Genomic DNA, 20717 nt, shown 5'->3' on the forward strand with positions numbered 1-20717 from the left:
CTAAAGTTAAGCAGCTCCATTTATTAAACCAGTATAAGATCTAATAATCAATTATTATTATTATTATTATTATTATTATTTGCCTGTTGGTTGCTTAAGGTTGTTTCTTTGTATTTTTATCCTTTTGGTACTTCCCTCTTGGAAAAAAAAAATCCTCTGAATTTCTGTTGAAGGGTAGTAAGGAGATTTCTATAGAAATACTGATTTGTAAAGGGACAGTTCATTAGGTCCAACATTTCACTGTAGTGAACCTAGGTCTCTAGGTTGTAAAGCTCATGGCATTTTTAGAAATATGTTTTTAATTTGCAGTTGCACTGAAAAAATGAAGGTGGTATGTATGAGTTTTTTAAAAGCATCTGCTTTTACCTTTTGTGGCATATGAAGTTATTTGGCTATGCAATATATCCTTGTGAAAAAGTTTGGTCAAGGCAAAGAAAGCCAACTTTTTTCTGAAAACAAACTTAAGTCAGACCTTTGAACATACTAAAATAATTAGCAATACATCAGATCATCTTTGGGTTTTGAAAACTGGGCAGTTTTTCATAGGAACTGGAATCTTGAGCAAAAGATAGTTCTCTCATATTTTCCATCATTCCAATTTGGAGCGTTCGGTTTTGTCTTAGTAACTTCTGTGTCATGCTATCCTGCATACAAATTAAGATGTATCACTTTAAACACTCCCCAAATGCCTGTAAAGTTTTTAATTTATCAGCTTTCTTCGGGGTAACAAAGAGAAGGTCAGTTGACTGGAAATAAGAAGCAGGCATCAAAGTCACCTACTTGAGGGTTTGTTTGTTTTTTTGGTTGCTTTGAACTTTGGAACACAGTAATTTTGGGTGCACACAATTAGCACACAAAACTCTGGAAGGATGCCTGCAGTTCCAAAGTAAGCTCTCCGGAGCATGTGTTCTGCTTCCTCCCCCCAGCCCCTCCTCCATTTGGTACCGCCTCTTCCAGGCACCCCGTAGCCAGCAGCAAGACAGCTGTGTTTGATCATAAACCACTTACAACTCCAGGCTCCCTGGAAGGGGAAACTTTAGCGTGAGCAGCATGATGCGTCTGCGCCCTGCTCTCTCTCCCACCTCTGGGTAGGATTCAGCCGCAGCTACGAGTGGGTTTTAAGCTCCACAAACATTTCCAAGTGCATTGAACTTCCTTTCTTTCCGAGGTAGCTAAAGGAGGGAAGAATGAAGGCGCAAAACTGAATCGCAGCTGTTTTAGCAGCCAGAAGATTTTTACATCCTGCCTGCGCTCCGTCTGGCGGAGCGCTCTGCAGTGTTTTTAATGAGTATCTTGCAGCAATGAATTGTTTGTGAAACGACGGCAGATTTCTTTTTGTCTCTCTTTAGAGAGACCCTGTGCATTATTAATTTCTAGGGGTCTAAATGTTCAGCGAAAATGGCTGTCTAGAGCAAAAAGTGCAAGACGGAAAAAGCTCAGATGCGAAGGGGGTATTGAATTTTCTGGAGCAAAGCTTTAAAACCTTAAAATCTATAGAAAACAGTCAAGCCCTGGAAAGTCGAATCATGAATTCTGGAGTTGCCATGAAATATGGAAATGACTCTGCAGAACTGAGCGAGGTAAGAGGCTTTTGTGTCCTTATTTTCCATGCTTCTTGGATTTTGTTTCCAGAACACAGTAATCTCTTTTTTGGCATCCGTTTGGAGTTAAAAATTAATGGATGTGTATGTACGTTGTTCCGACTTGTAGGGCTACTCAGGAAATGATCTGAAATTGAGTTGTAAGGGTTAAGTGTTAAAAAGCAAATTATTGCAACTGTCCGGAGATTTCCTCTCTCCGTTTAGCACCCTGCTTCAAGGAGTCTCTCCCCCCTCCCGCGAGCACCGTTTTCCACGCAGCATTCCATTCTGCAGTAGGTAAGAAGGATGGACTTCCCAGGCGAAATCAAGCCGATGGCATTTTATTTTAGTTTAGAAGGGGTATAAGGCAAATATTCTGCAAGAAGTCACGTGACCAGCTGGCTATATTAAGGCACATTTAGACGAAGCATAATTTTACTTACCCAAAGGTGTAAGTCCTAGGATATGATGGTGTTTTGCTGATGATAAGAACACTGTTTATTTTAGTTGCTGCAGATGCATATTATATTTCCTGTCAAGTTTCTGAATGCTTGATGGTATGTTATGACTGGTGCTAATGTTATGCATTTGTAGGAGTTAGTCCAACTATTCCCAAGTAAAGTTGCATAGATCAGGCCCTGTGTCCTTTCTGTGGACTAAATACTGTGAGGCGTACTGTCATCAGTAGAGAATACTTGCAGGATATGTATTTAATATCATATCCAAGTGATCAGTTTTGTATCTGTGATCTTCATTTTTTTCTAATGTGTACACAGAAAAAATATTCCATGTAAGAAAAGAAGGAAAAATTATATTTTATACCATGCCATCAATTTTATATCCTCCATATGTGTTGGGGCTAGTAGCTGGAAATTGTAGACCTGACACATCAGAAAAGTCCCAGGTTGGAGAAGATTGATTTATAGTTAGAAGTGCTGGTTATTGTTCAGTGAAAACTCTAAAGGCACAAACCTGAAATGTAAAGACACCAGAGAAACAAACTGGCATCTTGTCCAAAATTAGCAAAAAGAGGAGGGATGGGAGAGGGAGTGATTGAGTGATAGTTTGATATGATGCACTTTGTCATTTAAATATTTCATTTAAAGGTTTACTTTGCAGTCAAAATTAATTGTAAGCTTTGAATGAAACCTGGGAGTTGCTCAGATTTGTCTGGTCAGCATTATATCACCTGGTACTTTGCTGAGTGTGATTATTGTACTTCAGAATTCTTGACTAACACTCCTTTCTGCTTGCTCTTGCTGTTAATATAAAAGGGAGTATATTAGTTGCTCAATTTTTTTCCATCACTCATAATGTCCTAAAAACATTTCCTGTTTAAAATTTTTAAAAAAGGAGATTCATAGTACGTTGAAAAAAACTACAACCCCCCCCTCAAAGTTTAAAAACTGAATCTAGGCCTTAATACGCATTCATTTCAGATAACATTCAAACTGATTTTAACCATCCATTATGACATACAGTTTAATGTAGAAGTTACATATCTTGTGGTAGAATCCTAAATGTGTATGTCATACTGAAATTACCTGCTTGCACACAATATAATACTATAATGTTTTTGATAGCTAATAGTTCTTTGTGTCACTGCTTGGCAAACAAAATGTAAGATCTTGTGTCTTGTAGTGTGTCATTGGTTCTGGTACAGATGTTGTTTCAGCTTCAGAAATTAGTCCCAAAACCAATTGTATATTTGTGTTATAATTAAGGTTTAAACCAAGAAGAAGGTTACAGCAAATAGCAAGTGCAGTTACGAGCAGGCAGTCAAGTTGGTTGATGTTTTTTAATGCTGGTCTGTGACCGTAGTAAAGATTGATTTGATTGATCTGATGGTTTTGGCAGATTTTGAACATGTATGTAATACACAAACATAAACGGTTTTGTAGTGCTATGGTTCTGATTCCACAAAGGTGCTTCATAGCACCTGGTAGTGCAAATATTACCTCTGTCTCAGCACTTTAAATTAAAGCATCTGTATCTTCTTTTAGGATTGCATGCCAGCTCAAGGATGGGCATATCATCACTCAGAGAGTCATATCTGCTTTAAAGAGTTGTGCTACATTCAAGCTCCAAAACAGCTTTTTGGAATAAAATCTGCATTTCAGGACAGTCCTAGTACATACAGAAGCAAACTATTTTCTGCTTTTATCAGTATTTGTTGCAACTAAAGAAATAAAGTAAAACCACAGAAAGAAAATAAATTTTTGAGTTCAATGCAGAAATAGTATTTTATTTATGTTATGTTAAATAAAATAATATGCAATCCAAAACCACCCTAACCTTTATTAAAGTCACCCAGCATGTCATTGTTATGAGTAAACTTTATGGTTTTATTTTAGTTACTTTAACATCAAATGCAGTGATTGTTTTCTTTTATATTTTTAATACTGGAGATACATATTGAAGTCATAATCTATACTGCCTTGCATACTTGCTAGACATTAAGTTCATGGTAAATAATTAATAGATACAGTGCTGAGACATTTGATTTTAATGTTCAGTCATCCACCAATGCTATCTAATGTTATTGTTGTATTTTTTTCTTTATATCTTATAGTGTCTTTTGCATGGTTTATGAAAAGATGTGATGAACTTTGTCATCTGCTTTCCTCATCATGCCACTTAACTACTCTGTTCTCTGTTTATTTATTAAATTTCTCTGCCACCCATCTCATGTACGATGACTCTGGGTGGCTTACAGTGGTAAAAATGACAAGTCACTCACAATTCAATATAAATACATAAAAAATACAAATACAAATACAAAATATAAAATATAGAATGTAAAATACAAAATTCAAGACGGGAAGGTCTTAACCTTGGCACCCTCACAGGGCCAACCACCCCCATGAATGGCTGTCCCCCAACATCCCAGGCCCTGTGGCATAGCCATGTTTTTACTTCCTTCCGGAAGGCTGGGAGAGTGGGGGCCTGTCTTACCTTCTGGAGTAGCTTGTTCCAAAGGGCGGGTGCTACAACAGAGAAGGCCATCTTCCTGGACCCTGCCAGTTGTGGACAGGGTCCGCAACGTGCCCTCTCTGCCTGACTGGGTAGGACGGGTCAATGCAACTTGGATGAGGCAGTCCCTCAGGTAACCTGGACCCCTGCCATGTAGGGCTTTAAAGGTGATAACCAACACCTTTAATTGGACCCGGAAGCAAACTAGCACCCAATGCAGCTCACGCAGCAGTGGTGTTATATGTGCCATCCTAGGAGCTCCTAAAACTGCTCATGCGGCTGCATTTTGCATCAGCTTTTCTCCTTTTGTTCCCCTCCCCCAATGTATTTGCTCTCTTGTAGCTTTTAATTACATGTACTTGGCCATAGGGAGACAGCACTCCCAAGATCATTAAAGGAAACTAAAGGAATTGGCTGGGGTTGACACTTTGGCTAGAGTTATGCAATCCTACTGAGTAATTTTTTTCAGTACTTCTAGTTTAAATTCAAATTGCCTGTTTCACATATGAGATAAGTATAAGCAAGAGTTTTTGCCCATTTAGTTTTGTGGTGACCAACAGCCAGGCTGTACCTACTCCTGTCTCTTGCTATGGAAGATTAGAAGTGTCAATAGGCTACAATCAACAAGTACTTTAAGTATAGAGCAGGACTTTCTGTATAAAGCAAACATTGATATACAAGGCCAGGAACTGCAGAAAACGTACTGTGTAGAAGTTAAAGCAAAAGACATACAGGAAAAAGATGGTGAGCCTGATGTGGTTTGTATTAATTTGTTTTAAATTTTCTTTTGATTGTAAAAGATATTTTTCATCAAGAGAGACACACACTGGAGTTAATGTGCTGGCTTTTCCTATTGTTTTGAAATATATCCAGCTATCTATCATGAGAGATTTTTCTGTCAGCATCTTCTCTCTAGGAAAATGTTTGTATCTTTTTTTGTCCTGTTCGGTGGATAGAAGAATTTATTTTTCTGCTCAGCTCTGTTCCTTCCTTCTCATAAGAATTCATTCTCTTCCATCTCATTATTATTGTTCTGATTGATTAGAAGTAACAGACCCATATTCCAATATTGTCCAGTTCCAGTACAATATCAGTTGCACCCAGAATTGCCATCCATTTAGAAATAGTTGGCCTAATATTTGATATTCATAAAGTACTAATTTTTGAATGTTACAATACTAATTTATCATATGTATTAAGAATTCATTACACTGTACAAATTTTCATTGGTATAAGTATACCCTCTTTGTTGCTTAAGTATATTACTTAAATGTGGAATGTCCACATAAACTATTATTTATTTGCTTGTTCCATTTGGTCTCCTAAGGTCTGCAAAGAATTCAGATAGTAGCTGTTATAAAATTCTTCCTTTGTAATGTTTTATGTACAAAAAATGAGGGAATGGTAGCAAGCCAATGGAAGTGAAATTTTGAATGCCTTTAGAATATATGAGCTATTCTGATTTTTCCTTGCTTTTGTAATGGCAAGAGAAAAAAGAAATAGGAACAATATGAAAAACATGCTTAAAGTTTTAGATTATTCTGTGTTGATCTTTGCTAGCAAAACCAAAAGGCCAGATAAAAAGGAAGCTTCTTATTAGGAACAAACATCCTATAGATCCAAGAAATGGGGAAAAAAAGAATTTCTCAAGTTTTGTTCTACATATACTAAACTAGAAGAACCATTTTTTTTCCTCTATCCTTTCCACCAAGTTGTGGAAAGGACAAGTAGGATAACTCCCAGTCTTTAAGTAAATCCTGTTATGTGCAAATCATGAAAAGCACTTTGTTGTATTAGCCAAGAAGGAGAACAAATATTAGCCAGGAGAAGTATTGTACAGATATTTTAAATCTAAAAATGTATTTTAGGCTTTGGAAAATAAATTATGTTCCTGAAGGCTTTGCAAGGCATGTTTCTACTTGTTAAAAAGTGGCATAAAAGCAAAGATCTTTAGAGCATTAAATGGGAACAGGTTTTATATGAATTCCAGATGGAAATTAAAAGTCATAAGTGTATTATACTATACTTGTAAATTGCTGAGCTTGTTTGTCATCATTTTAGTAGTCAGTAATATGCTGGCCTTGTTCCCTTTTTTTCACAAATATATGGTTTAACCATAGTTCATTGCTTAAATCACCATTAGCTGGGCGTATATAGTACTGTGAACTGTTAACCATGGCTTAAAATCACTGTCATTAGGTTTATATTCAGTAAGCCATGGTTTATCCATTTTTTACTGAATTGAACAGTCCACAGTAGTCAGGTATATAAAACATGCTTTCTAGCATTATCATCCCAAATACTAGATTTTATCATCAATTAATAACTGGAACTCATTGGTTTTTCTAGGCCATTTATGTCACATCCATTGATTAAATACAGTAGATTAAGTAGGGAACTGAATGTTTTATTACTAATTCTAAGGAGCTTTCAAAGTCTAGTTTTTGGTGTTCTTTGCATATGTGGTATAAGCTAAGTTTTATATGTTTTCATATTATCTGGATACTAACATAGTTCCCACAGCAATTTCATTCTTCTGTATTAACCTTGTATAACCTATCTGTAATAGTAGTTTAATTTTTTCATGCCAAATTATCTCCAGTCTTGGAAATGGATCACACATAAATGAGAACAACTCTTTTGGCAAAACCTATGGCACAGTGTCATTATCAGTAATACAATCTGGCTACAAATTTTAACATTTGATTTCTACCCAAAACTTAGCCACTAGAGCGCTTTTTAGAAGATCATTTAAATATTTTGGCATTTCCTCCTTTTTAAAAAAATATATCAGAAATAGAGTTACACAAGTAAGAAGTATTTGCTAAGTTTCCTCATATGAGTTTCCAAATCTAAATGAGAAAAAATAAGTTCATTTTTTCAGCATCAAATTATTTCTAGTGTAAAGAATTTATATTCAGGTTTTGAATGATTATTGATGGCTTTTTAGATGTTTTCTCAAGCCATTATTTGAAATGTCTGTATATGGTTTAGGAGTAAAAGACCTTGTCTCATTAGATCCAAATTGTACAAAGGTTTAGCATTGGTTTAAGATCACTGGGGCCATATTTGATTTGGGGTACTCCAGATGTCAGTACCACTTTGGGGAGGTACAAATCCCAGGCTTGGTGGGAAAAAATGAATTACGGTTTCACACAATTACTTCATAATATATGTAGAGAAGACAAATGATGAAGGCTTATGTCTGATTTCATTGATTCATATTTTAGTTTTCTTTTATGCTGGTACTCAATGGATAAAGTTTTTATTCATCTGTTGTACAACTCAAAACTCATGCTCTTCTTAAATAAACATTGTGTTACAACTATGTATTCCTTTTAAAATTGGCATCATTAGGATGGCCCAATTAAATCAAGCATTTCTGATTTTTAAAAAAATACATAGAAGCAGAGGAAACATACACTCCAATAACATTTCATAAAGGCATAAAGAATTTCAGTCTTGCATGTCATTGAATTAAAACACTATAAATAGATTACTAAGCTGCCTGGTGCATGTCAGCACAGATAATACTCTGTTCCAAAACTCCTAATAAAAAAGTGGTAAAGATTATGTAACTTTATTTATCAATTACTTAAGTTTGTCAGCCTTTTAAATTGTAGCTAACTCTAAGTGGTGAATGTGCCACCTTTGTATTAAAGGTTAAAACAGTACAAAAAGTCAACACTAACACTCTGATCTTGATGCCTTGCAAAAATACTCTTCCAATAAAACATCAGCTGCTGGGTGGCCATCTACATTTCATTCCATGAAGGCTTCCTGGAAAAGCTGTGAGGTTCTTGATCTTTATGCCCTAAATCCAGCAACTCGCAGCACAAGCCACTAGAGATATGCGTAGTTCTTTATTGGGACAGTATCAAACTCTGTTAAAGCCATGAATGGGGCCTACTTCCTCCAGCCTTCTCTTTTAAGCCTCCCGCCTTCTGTTTCTGTCCCACCCCTTCCTCTCTTGTTCTTTGATGGCTCTCCTCTGTGGTGACAGCTTGTTCTTTTCGTTCTGACAGTTAATGGCTGCTCATGCCTCTGGCTCCAAATGCATTCGCTTGTTCCCCATCAGTCTTTTTCTTCAGCTCTGTGTAAGCCTGGAGCACCCAGTCGCAGTTAGCCATTGTGACTGGGTATTCCATCCTTACAAAAGCTGGATCTTAATGAGTTCCATAAGGGTGGAGGCTTCTTTGATTGTATGGGGTAGGGGTATAAAGAATACTGATCCATATTTCATCAGGTTACCTGTTGATAGTATCCTCTTACCTGTTTGCTATTAAAATATGCCCATTTTAGTCTCAAAAAGACACCCCCAAACTTAGATGGAAATCCAAGGATGCCCCTTGTAATCAGTTACCTACCATATTTAACCAGTAGGAAGAAGGGCTTTTTCATTGTCAAATAGTTACCTGTGAATTATTATGTTAACAAGGAGAACTGGAGGTGCAGATGACAGCAAACATGGCTGTTGAAGAGCATTGATACCTTTGTAGATTAGCTTGAATATTAGTTGCTGCTTTGGAGAAGTGTTTAGGCATTGTGAAATGCATAAATGGGGCTTTTCCTTCCTTCCTTCCTTCCTTTTTTCCCTTCGCTCCACCTTCTATCCAGTTAGCTTTAAACCACCTCCTCCTATTTTTTTTCTTTTTTCTTTTTTGCTGTTTCTGTTGCAGGGAAGGCGAGATTAGTGTTCGTTGTTTTTGCAGAGTTAATTCAGTAGTTACTAATTCAGTTGATACATTTTTTTGTTATAGCCATATTGTATTTTGAATGGATACACACACACGCATACGCATGCATACATTCACATGTTTGGGCCACACATTTATTGAGTAGGAAAGTCTAAAAATTGGTTTCACCTAGAATTGGGAACTCATGATGGATAAAGTGGGGAAAATGGGCATTGTACAATATTTTTTAATATCCAGTCTTTCTTGGGGTTGGTTGCCTTAAATTGTCATCTTCTTTTGAAGTAAATTAATGCTGTGTACTAAGATGCTAATATTTATGTACCTTTTAGGATAATCTACACAAGGTAGATTCATAAGCAGAGGGCCAGTTTGATGTAGAGTTTAAAAGGCACTGGGTGGGATATTATTTATTTATCAAATTTGTCACCGTCCATCTCTTCCCACCAGAGGGACTCTGGGTGGTTTACAACAAAATCAATTAAAACAATAAGCATACAATATGACTACGATATATAAAAATACAATTACAAATAGACAATAAAAATAAAAATAAAATCCAAGTGGCAGATGATCTAACTCAGTCCATGTGTGTGACAAGCACTCTAGGGCACCAGCCATCCCCAAACATAATTACTCCCCTCCCCGCCCCAAGCCAGGTGGCAGAGCCAGGTCTTCAGATTCCTCCGGGTGACCAGGAACAATGGGGCTAACCTCACCTCCGGGGAGAGCATGTTCCACAGGGCGGGAGCTACTGCAGAGAAAGCTCTCCTCCTGGACCCCATCAAACGGAATTCTCTTACCAACGGGGTCCACAACGTGCCCTCTCTGCATGATCAGGTGGGACGGGTTGACGTAACGGGGAAGAGGCGGTTCCTCAGGTAGCCTGGCCCTATACCATGTACAGCTTTAAAGGTGATAACCAACAACTTGAATTGGACCCAGAAGCAAACTGGTACCCAAAGCAGCTCACGTAGTAGAGGTGTTATATGCGCCCTTCTAGGGGCACCAAAGATAGCCTGTGTGGCTGCATTCTGGACCAGCTGTAGCTTCCAGATACTCTCCAAGGGTAGCCCCATGTAGAGCGCATTGCAACAGTCTATATGGGAGATAACAAGGGCATGAGTGACCATTCGAAGGGCCTCCCGATCCAGGAAAGGCGTAACTGGTGCACAACACGAAGCTGCGCAAAGACCCTCCTTGCCATGGCTGCCGCCTGCTCTTTAAGCAGGAGCCGCGAGTTCAGGAAGACCCCCAGATTCCACACTGGGTCTTTCTGGGGCAGTGCAACCCCATCCAAAACCAAAGATGACGATGTCCCGGATACGGAAGAACCATTAACCCATAGCCACTCCATCTTACCAGGGTTCAGCTGAAGCCTGTTGTTCCCCATCCAGACCCCAGGCACCAAGAGAGGGCAGTCACAGGATCATTTACCTCACCCTCAGGAGACTTGAGTTCTAATCCTGCCTTAGACAGAAGCCAGCTGGATGACTTTGGTCCAGTCACACACTCTCCTTCCTAGGAAAAAGTGAAAAAGCTCTTCCAAAAAATGTTGCTGAGAAAACTGCCAGGAGTCAAGACTGACTCGAAGGCACACATACAATGTCATAAAAATGGACACCCTCCCCCCATAGCCCTATATATGCCCTTCCCCCAAATCTGCTGAGGGAAGGCCTTCGAGGACACCTGGTATAGATTTAGGAGCCATGGTGAATTGCGGGGAGAGGGGCCAGGGACATTCATGGTAAAAGCAGAAGCTAATTTATAAACCATCAATTTGTAGTAGCCAGAGTTAATAACATTTAAGTAGCCTTGACAATTAAATTAGTGGGGAGAAAGTTGATTAGTTCTGGTCAGTACTCATATGAGCCACCTTCTATCTTGTTAGTATGACTGATATTTTGTAAGAGAATTACACAATGGTTTTCTATAATACCGGCTCCAGATTTGTACTTTAAGATTATAGGATTTGTTTGTTTGTTTGGTGATTGTAATGAAAACATTTGTTGTATGTCTTTACTGCACTGCAAGTTATTTTAAATTTACAGGTAGTCCTTGACTTAGGACCATTTATTCAGGGACTGTTCGACATTATGATGGCACTGAATGAATGGTGGTTACAACCAGTCCTCTGAGTTCCAGCCATCCCAGCACCCCCACGGTCACATGATCGTGATCTGAGTGCTTGGCAACCCGTTTGCACTTACGCCTGGTTGCCAAGTGCCCCACAATCACATGATTGCCATTTGCAACCTTCCATGCTGGCTTCCCTAGAAAGGCAAAGTGGAAGCCAGCCGGCAGGGAAGATTGCAAGTCGGTGGGGTAAGTCTCCCCCATCTCCTCCAGCCCCTCTATGTTCATGCCGTGTCAGCCACTCATGCACCCCCTTGCATTCTCCCCCACCCATGCGGTGCCTCTCACGCACCCTCCCCAACCCATGTGGCACCTCTTGCTCACCCTCCCCAACCTGCGTGGCACCTTTTGCACACCCCGCAGACCCTCCCAGACCTGCACAGTGCACCCTCCTGACCCACATGGTGCCACACATGCACCCCTGCGCACCCTCCTCCACCCACATGGTACCTCTCGTGCATCCTCCCCAACTCACACAGTGCCTCTCGAGCACCCTTTCTGACCTGCACGGCGCCTCTCATGCACCCCCTCATACCCTCCCAAACATGTGTCTCTCATGCACCCTCCCCAACCCTCCCCCACAACCCCATTGACTCCTTTGCTCCCTCCCTCCCCCACCCAGCAGCAACCATTTACCTGCTTTTCAGCCTGGGACTTGTAACTTCCTCCCTGCTTCCCCACTGACTTTGGTTGTGGGAAGTGGGCAGGAAGTTGCTTCACCTAACAACCTTGGGATTTGGTTAACAACAGCAACCGGGACTGCAGGGATTGCCATCACTAAGCAGTGCGGTTACACTTTATGACCGCATAGCTTAGTGACAGAAGTTCTGATCCTAATTGCCATCATAAGTCAAAGATTACCTGTAGTTGCTCCTGGAGTTATTTATGGGCATTGTTTTGTATGTTTCATACATGGTATCAGTAGTAGTAATGAAATAGGTTATAGATCTGGAGGAGGCAATCTTTTTCCAAATATCTCTGTAATAATAGCCTAGAGTGTTCAATGAATTAAGAACACCACGGAAGTGTCTACGGACAAACGCCGGCTCTTCGGCTTTGAAACGGAGATGAGCACCGCCCCCTAGAGTCGGACACGACTGGACTTAATGTCAAAGGAAACCTTTACCTTTACCTTTACTATGGTCTCAACTAGTGGTATTCATAAGGCACTGTTTTGAAATTGTGGCGCTAAATGAAACCTGAAATGACATGGTGAATGCTGTTAGTTCAACGGTATTAAATACTTGCTTTGGACGCTGTCCACTTGGGCTGCTTATAGTTGTGCAGAACTGCCAACTGCATTTTTCTTTAGGAATATCTTGTGTGCTTTAATTCTCATACATGTTGTTAATATTTCTAGTAAGTAAGGCAGAGGTATGCTCAAATAACGTTCTCTGAATGCGGATTTGTCTTAATAGGAACTTACTGTTTATTTTATTTTAAGATAACCATTACAGATTTTGGAGTTCCAGTAGTGCCTACATTATAGCATACTAAAATAAAACAAAGTTGAAGAATAGTCGAACGCTCTTGGAGAGATAAGAACAAAGAGTAGTGACATTCATAAGAGTTCAGTAGTTCTGATTTTCTGCCTTCTGCACTTTTGTTTTTAAAAGAGTCTTCAGTGTAGATGTATAGATTAGAGTAGCTCCAATTTTTTTAGAATTTAGAAAGGCCATTAGGACCTGGTTGTTCCAACATCTTAGGATACTGAACAGCATAGGGCTTCCCCAATGCAGTTTGTGATTTACCTGTACTAGAGAGTGTTTCCTCACCCAATAACATTAATGATGATTAATCATTTCTAATTAATATTGTATTACTTTAACTGTTGTTACAACTTGAGTATATAGCAGATAGAGTCGGTTTGCAACTGAAGAAGTTTATAAATTTGAGTACAAAATGTCAAGAGTGCTAGAAAGCGTTTGGCCCAAGAGATCAGAAAAATCACACACCAGGTATTTCTATAAAAATACATTTATTTACAGAAAGCACAAAAACATATTTTCAAGCTGTGCATTCACACGTGCTCAGAGAGGACTGGGAAGAGAGGCTGTGCTGGAAGGCTACAAAAGCAAAACTAAAACAAGTCCAAGCAAGTCCCTCCCCCAGGCAATGCAGCTTTAACACTCAAACTGAGGACAATTAAGTTCGACCTCTTCACCCTGCCAATACTTAAGAAAGTACTCAATTACCATGGTAACCTAGTGGCTTGGTCTGTGCAAAAACAAAAAATTCCCAACACAAAATTCCTTCTATATGCATGTCTTTGCTTTCCTTTTTTACTTTGCAGATGAAGGCTGCTAATTGAGTATATTTGTTTAAGAGCTAAGAAAACCCATATAACTGATGCCAGAGAAATATACTAATCACCTTTTATGGGTGAGCTTTTTCTTAATTCTAGGAAATTGTTATGTATTTCTGTATTATTGGAAGGTTTCAGTGTAAATCCGTTTTTCTCTGAATGATATGAAGAGCTGCTAACTGATTCTAATTAGTGTGGTAAACTTGCTTCATTTAGAATATCATATGGTAATATTCTTAGGTTAATAAGCCTTCAGTTTTCATCAGTGGTTTCAACTCTTTATAGCTTTGCACTATTGGTACCCTGTACAGATAGTATATGCATAAGAGGGCCATTATTCATTTTGAATATATGTGTGCATGTGTATATATCTACTATGAAGAAGAGTAATTGAGGTTGCATTGGGAAATCATAACACATGTATTTGGGAAGTTGTTAATATTCATTTCAGAATATATGCAAACTGATTTTGCTATTGATTTGAATTAAGTAGGTTCTCATGGGAATTTTGGAGCTTGTTTTTGCAAAATAGAGCTGATACTGATAATCTTTTAAAGCAATTAATGTGATGAATGTGATAATACTTATCTATACTGCAAGAAATGTTTAATATGGCAATATAAATTCAAAGATAAATTCTGCTGGAAGCACAGATCTTTACATTGTTTTTAATTATGAAAAAGCAGGATATAAATGTTATAAATAAATCTTTACGAGAGAACAGGTACTATAGAATGTGACACAATATTTGTATTGTGCAGTTATAGCAAAGGTTTTGAAATTATGGTGGATGGTAAAGGTTTCATATTAAGTAAAAAAGAAATAATTTATGCTGAATAATTCCCTTTGTATTGCCAATTTCTCTGGAAGAATCCATGAGTGTATACATTAAAGAAGTCATTTCTTTCACTAAATAAAGAGTACCATTTTTAAATGCTTGTTTCTTGTTGCTGGCAAGATGATAGGTATATTTGTATTGATCCCCTGGTTATTATATTAATAATTATTTCAAACCAGCTTTGGAAATCAGTTAATTAAGAGTTGTGTTTAATGGAATATTAAATAAACATCAGGCAGCTTCTCTAAATGTTGAAAATGCAATTATGAAAGAGGAAACAGCTGAAACTATTTCAGTCATTTGTGGTTGTCCTTTTTCATTCATCCACTCTGATACAGTGATTCATCATAAGAAATCTCGTGGGTAAATCAGTTTTAGTTTAAATATTTTCTCAAATTAAAATATTCATGCACTGAGCTACAGGTAGTCAGTTGAACTACAGATAGTCAATTGTACAGGTAGTCGGAAAACTACAGGTAGACCAAATCCAACGGTTGTTAGGTGAGGCAACTTCCTGCCAGCTTCCCATAACCAAAGTTAGTGGGGAAGCTGGCAGGAAGTTGCAAGTCCCAGGCAGGCAGGTAAGTGGCTGCTGCTGCGTGGGGTAGGGAACGAGGGGGTGCATGGGGGTGTGGGGGAGGGTCACTTAGGGGATGTGCAAGAGGTCAGGTTGGGGAGGGTGTGAGGGGTATGCAAGAGGTACGGGTCAGGGAGAATGTGAGGGAGGGTGCGCAAGGATGAGGCATGGGTTGGGGGGCTGCATGGGGAGGTGTGAGTGGCTGGCATGTGCGCAGAGGGGCTGGGGGAGGGTCCATGGGTGGTGGAGACTTTCCCCAGCAACTTGTGACCTTCCCTGAAGGTTGTCATGTGGGGCTCGGAGGACGAGGAAGAGCAGCCAGGCCCCGGGGACAGCTTCGGAGGGCTTGTAGGCAGCGACCGGGGTGATGGACGAAGGTCCGTCTGGGCAGGCAGAGGAGGCAGGGCTGGCCAATGAGCAGCAGGGTCAGGTGTCACTGCTTAGCAGGGATTGTCACCCCCTCCCAGCCCGAGAGCAAGGAGAGTGGAAAGGAGAGAGGAACAGCGAAGGTTGGAATTACTACGCGTGAGAAAGCAGCCCAGCCATCCTTAATAAGCTCTACCCAGTTCTGCCTCTATAAAAAGGGAGCCACAAGCCCAGACCAGTCATTGGAGACAACCGTCTGCTTACCAGATTCCATGTGTCTTGACTCCTGATCGGAAACCTCATGACTTGACTCTGGACCCTTAGACTCGCTTGACTAATCTTGTTTTGAACGTGGAACTCCTTAAAATCAAGCTCACGGGACTTTTGGGCTTGTTTCTGTAGTCTGTGTGCATTTGTGCTTACGCTTCCTTGCCACCTGTTAATTTACCTCACAAGTTCCTCAGTAAGGTTTGCAAGTGCAATTGCGCCCACTCTTCCTTGCCACATGTTCATTTACCTCACAAGTTCCTCAGTAAGGTTTGCAACTGCCTCCATGGTGTACTGCGTGTGATTCGGGCTGGGACAGGACAATGGCTTCCCCATTGACTTTCTGGGGAGGCCGGCAGGGAAGGTTGCAAATGGTGATTGCAGTGCGGTGCAACTGGTCATAAGTGTGAACCGGTTGCCAAGTGGCCAGATTGCAATCACATGACCCCGAGGGTGCTGGGACAGCCAAAGCTCCAAGGACTGGTCATAACCACCATTTATTAAGCACCATCGTAACTTTGAACAGTTGCTGAACAAATGGTTGTAGGTCAAGGACTACCTGTAACTATTTACTTGCAGCAATGTTTTGTAAGAATTCCCCATTGAGCACTAACTTTTAGAGGATCCAGTTCAGAAACAGTTCATCTTGATTTTACAGCCCCCCCCCCCCATTCAGTGGACTTTGGACAGGTCAGGCAAAATTTTTGCTGCAACTTCTCTCCCAAATAAAGAGTTTGTTATGGACATAATTAGATAACTAAGCTAATAATATAAATTATATCAGTTACATAAATTCAGATTTTATGGATTTTCTGGTTTAATGGATACCCTTTTACCCAGCTGGTCTGTAAAACAGATTTAATTTTTCAACACTTCTACTTATATATAATTAATTAACATTCTCTTGAACTTGGAATTAAACGATAGCAGCAAAATTTATTTCTTCATTTGTTTTCTGATCCTAGCAGCCGGTTTCAATCCAGCCCCTTCAGATCTATGATCCCCATAGTCTGAAGATCATGTGACTTGTCATACATTTCTCTGGTAAAATTTGAAGTGTGTTGTTTTCAATTCTAAAGCATATGTTCTTGAAAATAAAAGATTTTTTGGAAAAAGATGGTAATTGAAAAACCACTCTTTCTGATGCTGGAAAAAGTAATTTCATATATATGTAGGCCTAAATACATTTTTTTTCAGCTTTTCATTGTAATTTTTGTTACAGATGCCAAGAAAGTTAAACAGCGTGTCCTCCTTTCCCCGCCATTGACCCTTTTTTACAATTGCCCACATCCTCATTTGCCTGTTCAGATATCTGGTAACCCTACTTCCAGGGTCATCAGGCAGCTTCAGCTTGTTTGCTCTGCCTGTTATGTACTTCAGCATCATGTATGTAAGGACAATATTACTTGTCCCCACATTCTTCCATTTCTTTTCCCCCTCTTCAAGTGGGCGATATGGTTGAGGGAGACCAGAACAATAATAGGCAGGTCATCCTGGGCATTATTTGGGATTGTTTTACATAGTTGACAGCAGGAATTAAAAGCAGTACAACAAGCTCCACAGCAAAGCCCCCAGAGTACCATCATGCAGTTCATAAAGCTATGTTGTAATGTTCATATAGTACTGGGATCCTAAAAGGTTGTACCTTGTTTTCTTAATTTACTACTTTCTTTGTTCTGGCATGGCTATTGAAACAATTGATGTTTATATCATATTTTGTTATTTAATGGAAACATCATGTGGGCGTGTATGAGTGTGGAGTAATCAGGACTGGGAATAAGTGAGGTCGGAGGTTTTGAAATTTTCATCTGGCAATTATTTATATGACTTTTTTCTGAAGAATTTCAGTATTTAGTAAAGTCTGAAATGATGGACTTATAAAGTATTTATAGTCCTTTTTGTCCAAGCATTCCAAGGTTTTTAAACCATAAACATACTACCTATGAATAATAGTCTAGTTTCCATACCTATTAAGAAAGGTGTTTGGTCGTCTTCTTCCACCTCTACTATAGGATGATGCTGAGAAAAGAACAGATGCTTTCACATATTTTTTACAAATCTTTGGGGATTCCACTTCCCATCTTGTTCTGCTTCTCACTTCCTTTCTCCCAATTTAGATTAATTACTTTGTATTTAGTACAGAACAAATTATAATTGGACTAGAAAGGGTTTAGCCAGATTCACAGATTTATATATTGTACAGCAATTAAACCATTCTCTCTAGTTATAGGATAGTGAATTCTATGTCGTTGTTCTGATCTTTTTGTGCCCTAAAATCCTTAAAATACTGTTCTTCTTTCTCACTTCCTAGATTTCCAGTGAAATCTAATACAAAGTGATATAAAGGCCATGCTCAAAAAAACATGTTTCCTTTACTGTTGCCAGATAGAAGGATAAATCTTCAGTGTTTACCGAGTGTTTAGTGTTGAATTCAGAAACTCCTGATTGCTATTATTTGTACTCAAGCACTTCAACAAATGAAATTTGCAATTGTGCAATGCATTATTTTAATGGACAGCCATTGTTCTATTAGCTGAGGCTAAAAATAGTTACTAGCCATATTACTCTCTTACATTGTCAAAAATATTGCTTTGCAAGCAGTAAGCTAAATGGAGTCTCAAACAGTCATGGACTGAATACTGCTGTGGCTGAATACTAAATGAAGATCTTCCCTTCATATTGGCATAACTCTGATTCTCTAATTGTTATTCTTAGTTGCTAAAATAAATGCTGCTTGTAGAAGTAGAGTAAGATGGTCTCCTGCAGTTGAACAAACAACTGCATTCTTAAAAAGGACTACTTCAGTTGAGTTTTGTATCTGCATTTGTGAAATGGGCTCAGATTTTGTGCAAGAAGTTATTTGACATAAATTACATTAATACTGCACTAATAATTATGTCTGTGGTCTGGTAGAATTTTGAACAGATACTGTGTGCTGTCTTTCAAATGACCAATAATTTGTTGGGAAGGAGGAGGATTTGTCTAATTGTAGAATGAATTTGTGTGGCTTATACAAAATACTCATTTGCCTAAGAGGAAACTCTTGTCTCTTTTCTGGGCAGGTGCTTCCAAAGGATTTTTATTTTTAAAGAATTTCTGTTAGTTACCTAGAGTCATTCTTACAAACAACAATTTTAGAAGTTGACACATTGATTTGTAACATGCCATTTAATTTTCTGAAGTAAAAAATCAGATGGAACCTGACTGATGCCAAGAGATGTTACAGGGGGCATATTGATTTTTGTAGTTATCAAATTGTTTATCACTGCTACATAAAGTAGATGCTCCCCAAATTAACAGTCTTGTAGCATTTTATCTGATCTATAATCTGTTTGTTTGTTTTCTTGGCTATCCACACTATTCTCAGGAGTTTTCTCCAACACCAGCGTTCAAAAGCATCAATATTCTTTCTATCTTGCCTCTTTAAAGTCAAAATTTAACTTCCGTAGAGTTTTACAAGGAAAATCATTTCCTGCATGATCCTGATCTTTGTAGGTATAGATTCATCACTGTATCTGAGTATTTTTCCAAGACCTTCATTGTTCTACCAAGTGTTCTTCTGTGGTGTATTTCTTGATTGCTGGTTCCTTTACCGTTGGTAGTCAATCATAAAAGGCAGAAACTATCAACTCCTTCATACTGAATTTTAAGACTGGTTGCTATACTTGTTGCATTAGCTTGGTATGCTTTATACTTAATATTAGTTCTATTTTTTTTTAGTATGCACCTTGACTTTCATTATTAGAGCTTCCAGCTCATATGAATTTTCAGGTATCAGAATACTTTATCAGCGCAGTGCAGAGTAGTGCTGTTTCTTTCTTCACCTTTAAAACATGCTCATCTACTTCCAATTTAGACTCCCTCAATATATATTCAGCATTTAGGTTGAATAAAGGAGGAAAGAATACACAGCCTTTTCTTACTCCGTTGTTCATTTGGAGCCTGTCAATTTTGCCATGTTCTGCCCAGACTCTAGTTTTCTATTCTGTGTATAGGCTTCCCATGAGAACAACGAGACATTCTGGGATTCTGATTTTCCTAAAGAAATTCCACAGCTTGACATGGTCATCTTTCCATAATTCATGAAGCCCATATTGACTTCATTATGGTATTCTTCATTCTTCATTATGGTTTCCTCAGTTATCCAGCATGCATCAGCAGTAATGTCTTTTATTCTTCAATCTTTTCTAAAATCAGCTTAAACATCTAGTAACTCCATTTCCATGCTCAGCTCTAATCTGTGTTGGCTAATCCTAAATATTATTTTGTTGGCATTGAAATTAAACGTATTGTACAATAGTTGACACACGTTATTAAGTCTCCTTTCTTTTGGTATTGGTACATGGACTGACCCCTTCCAGTCTGTTGGCCACTGTGTCATTCTCCAGTTTTGCTGGCATAGTTTGGTTAGAACTTTTACTGATTCTTTTTACATTGCTTGCCATGATTTTACAGATACTCCATCAATTTCAACTTGGTAATGACCTGATCTAACTTAATCTTCTGTTCTAGAGGTTCTTGTAAGCAAGGACTGTCTTCTAAGATATCTTGGATGTTGATATCTGTACTAAATTGATTTTCAGTATATTCCTTCCATTCTTTAATCTTCTTGGAATCAGTGTCCATTGGTGGTTTTTAGCATATCAGTTCAAGGTTGGATCTTCTTCTGAGTTCAGATATTATTTGAAAGGCTCTCCTTGTTTTTCCATGTCTGTTTCCATCTCTGATATCTTTACAGTTGTAGTAATATTGCTTCTTGTCTCTTCTAACACTCTCTGAAATTCTTCGTTAAATTCCTTTCTGCGATCTTTGTCTTTCTTGGCTTTGTCTTTTTTCCTGGCAATTTCTACTGACTTTCAGTTTGTTTACTTCTGTTTCTTGGTCTTTGGCAGTCTCTTCACATTAATTTTGACAGCTTGTTTGATTTTATTCTCAAGTTCCTCTGATTTCCTATCAATGAGGTTCAGGCATCCTGAAAATG

The 20717-nt window shown here is 38.7% G+C and overlaps 1 protein-coding gene across 1 annotated transcript in view; it reads left to right on the forward strand.

Moving 5' to 3' along the window:
• Positions 1-996: 996 nt before the first annotated feature.
• The window catches only part of LOC134491526 (colorectal mutant cancer protein), a 157136-nt gene continuing 137415 nt past the window's right edge, over positions 997-20717 (forward strand). The window contains exon 1 of the mRNA XM_063295337.1: positions 997-1580. Within this exon, the coding sequence (XP_063151407.1) occupies positions 1386-1580 (195 nt within the window). The 5' untranslated portion in view covers positions 997-1385. The remainder of the gene's footprint in view (positions 1581-20717) is intronic.

This window comes from Candoia aspera, chromosome 2, assembly GCF_035149785.1.
Source record: "Candoia aspera isolate rCanAsp1 chromosome 2, rCanAsp1.hap2, whole genome shotgun sequence".
NCBI lineage: Eukaryota > Metazoa > Chordata > Lepidosauria > Squamata > Boidae > Candoia > Candoia aspera.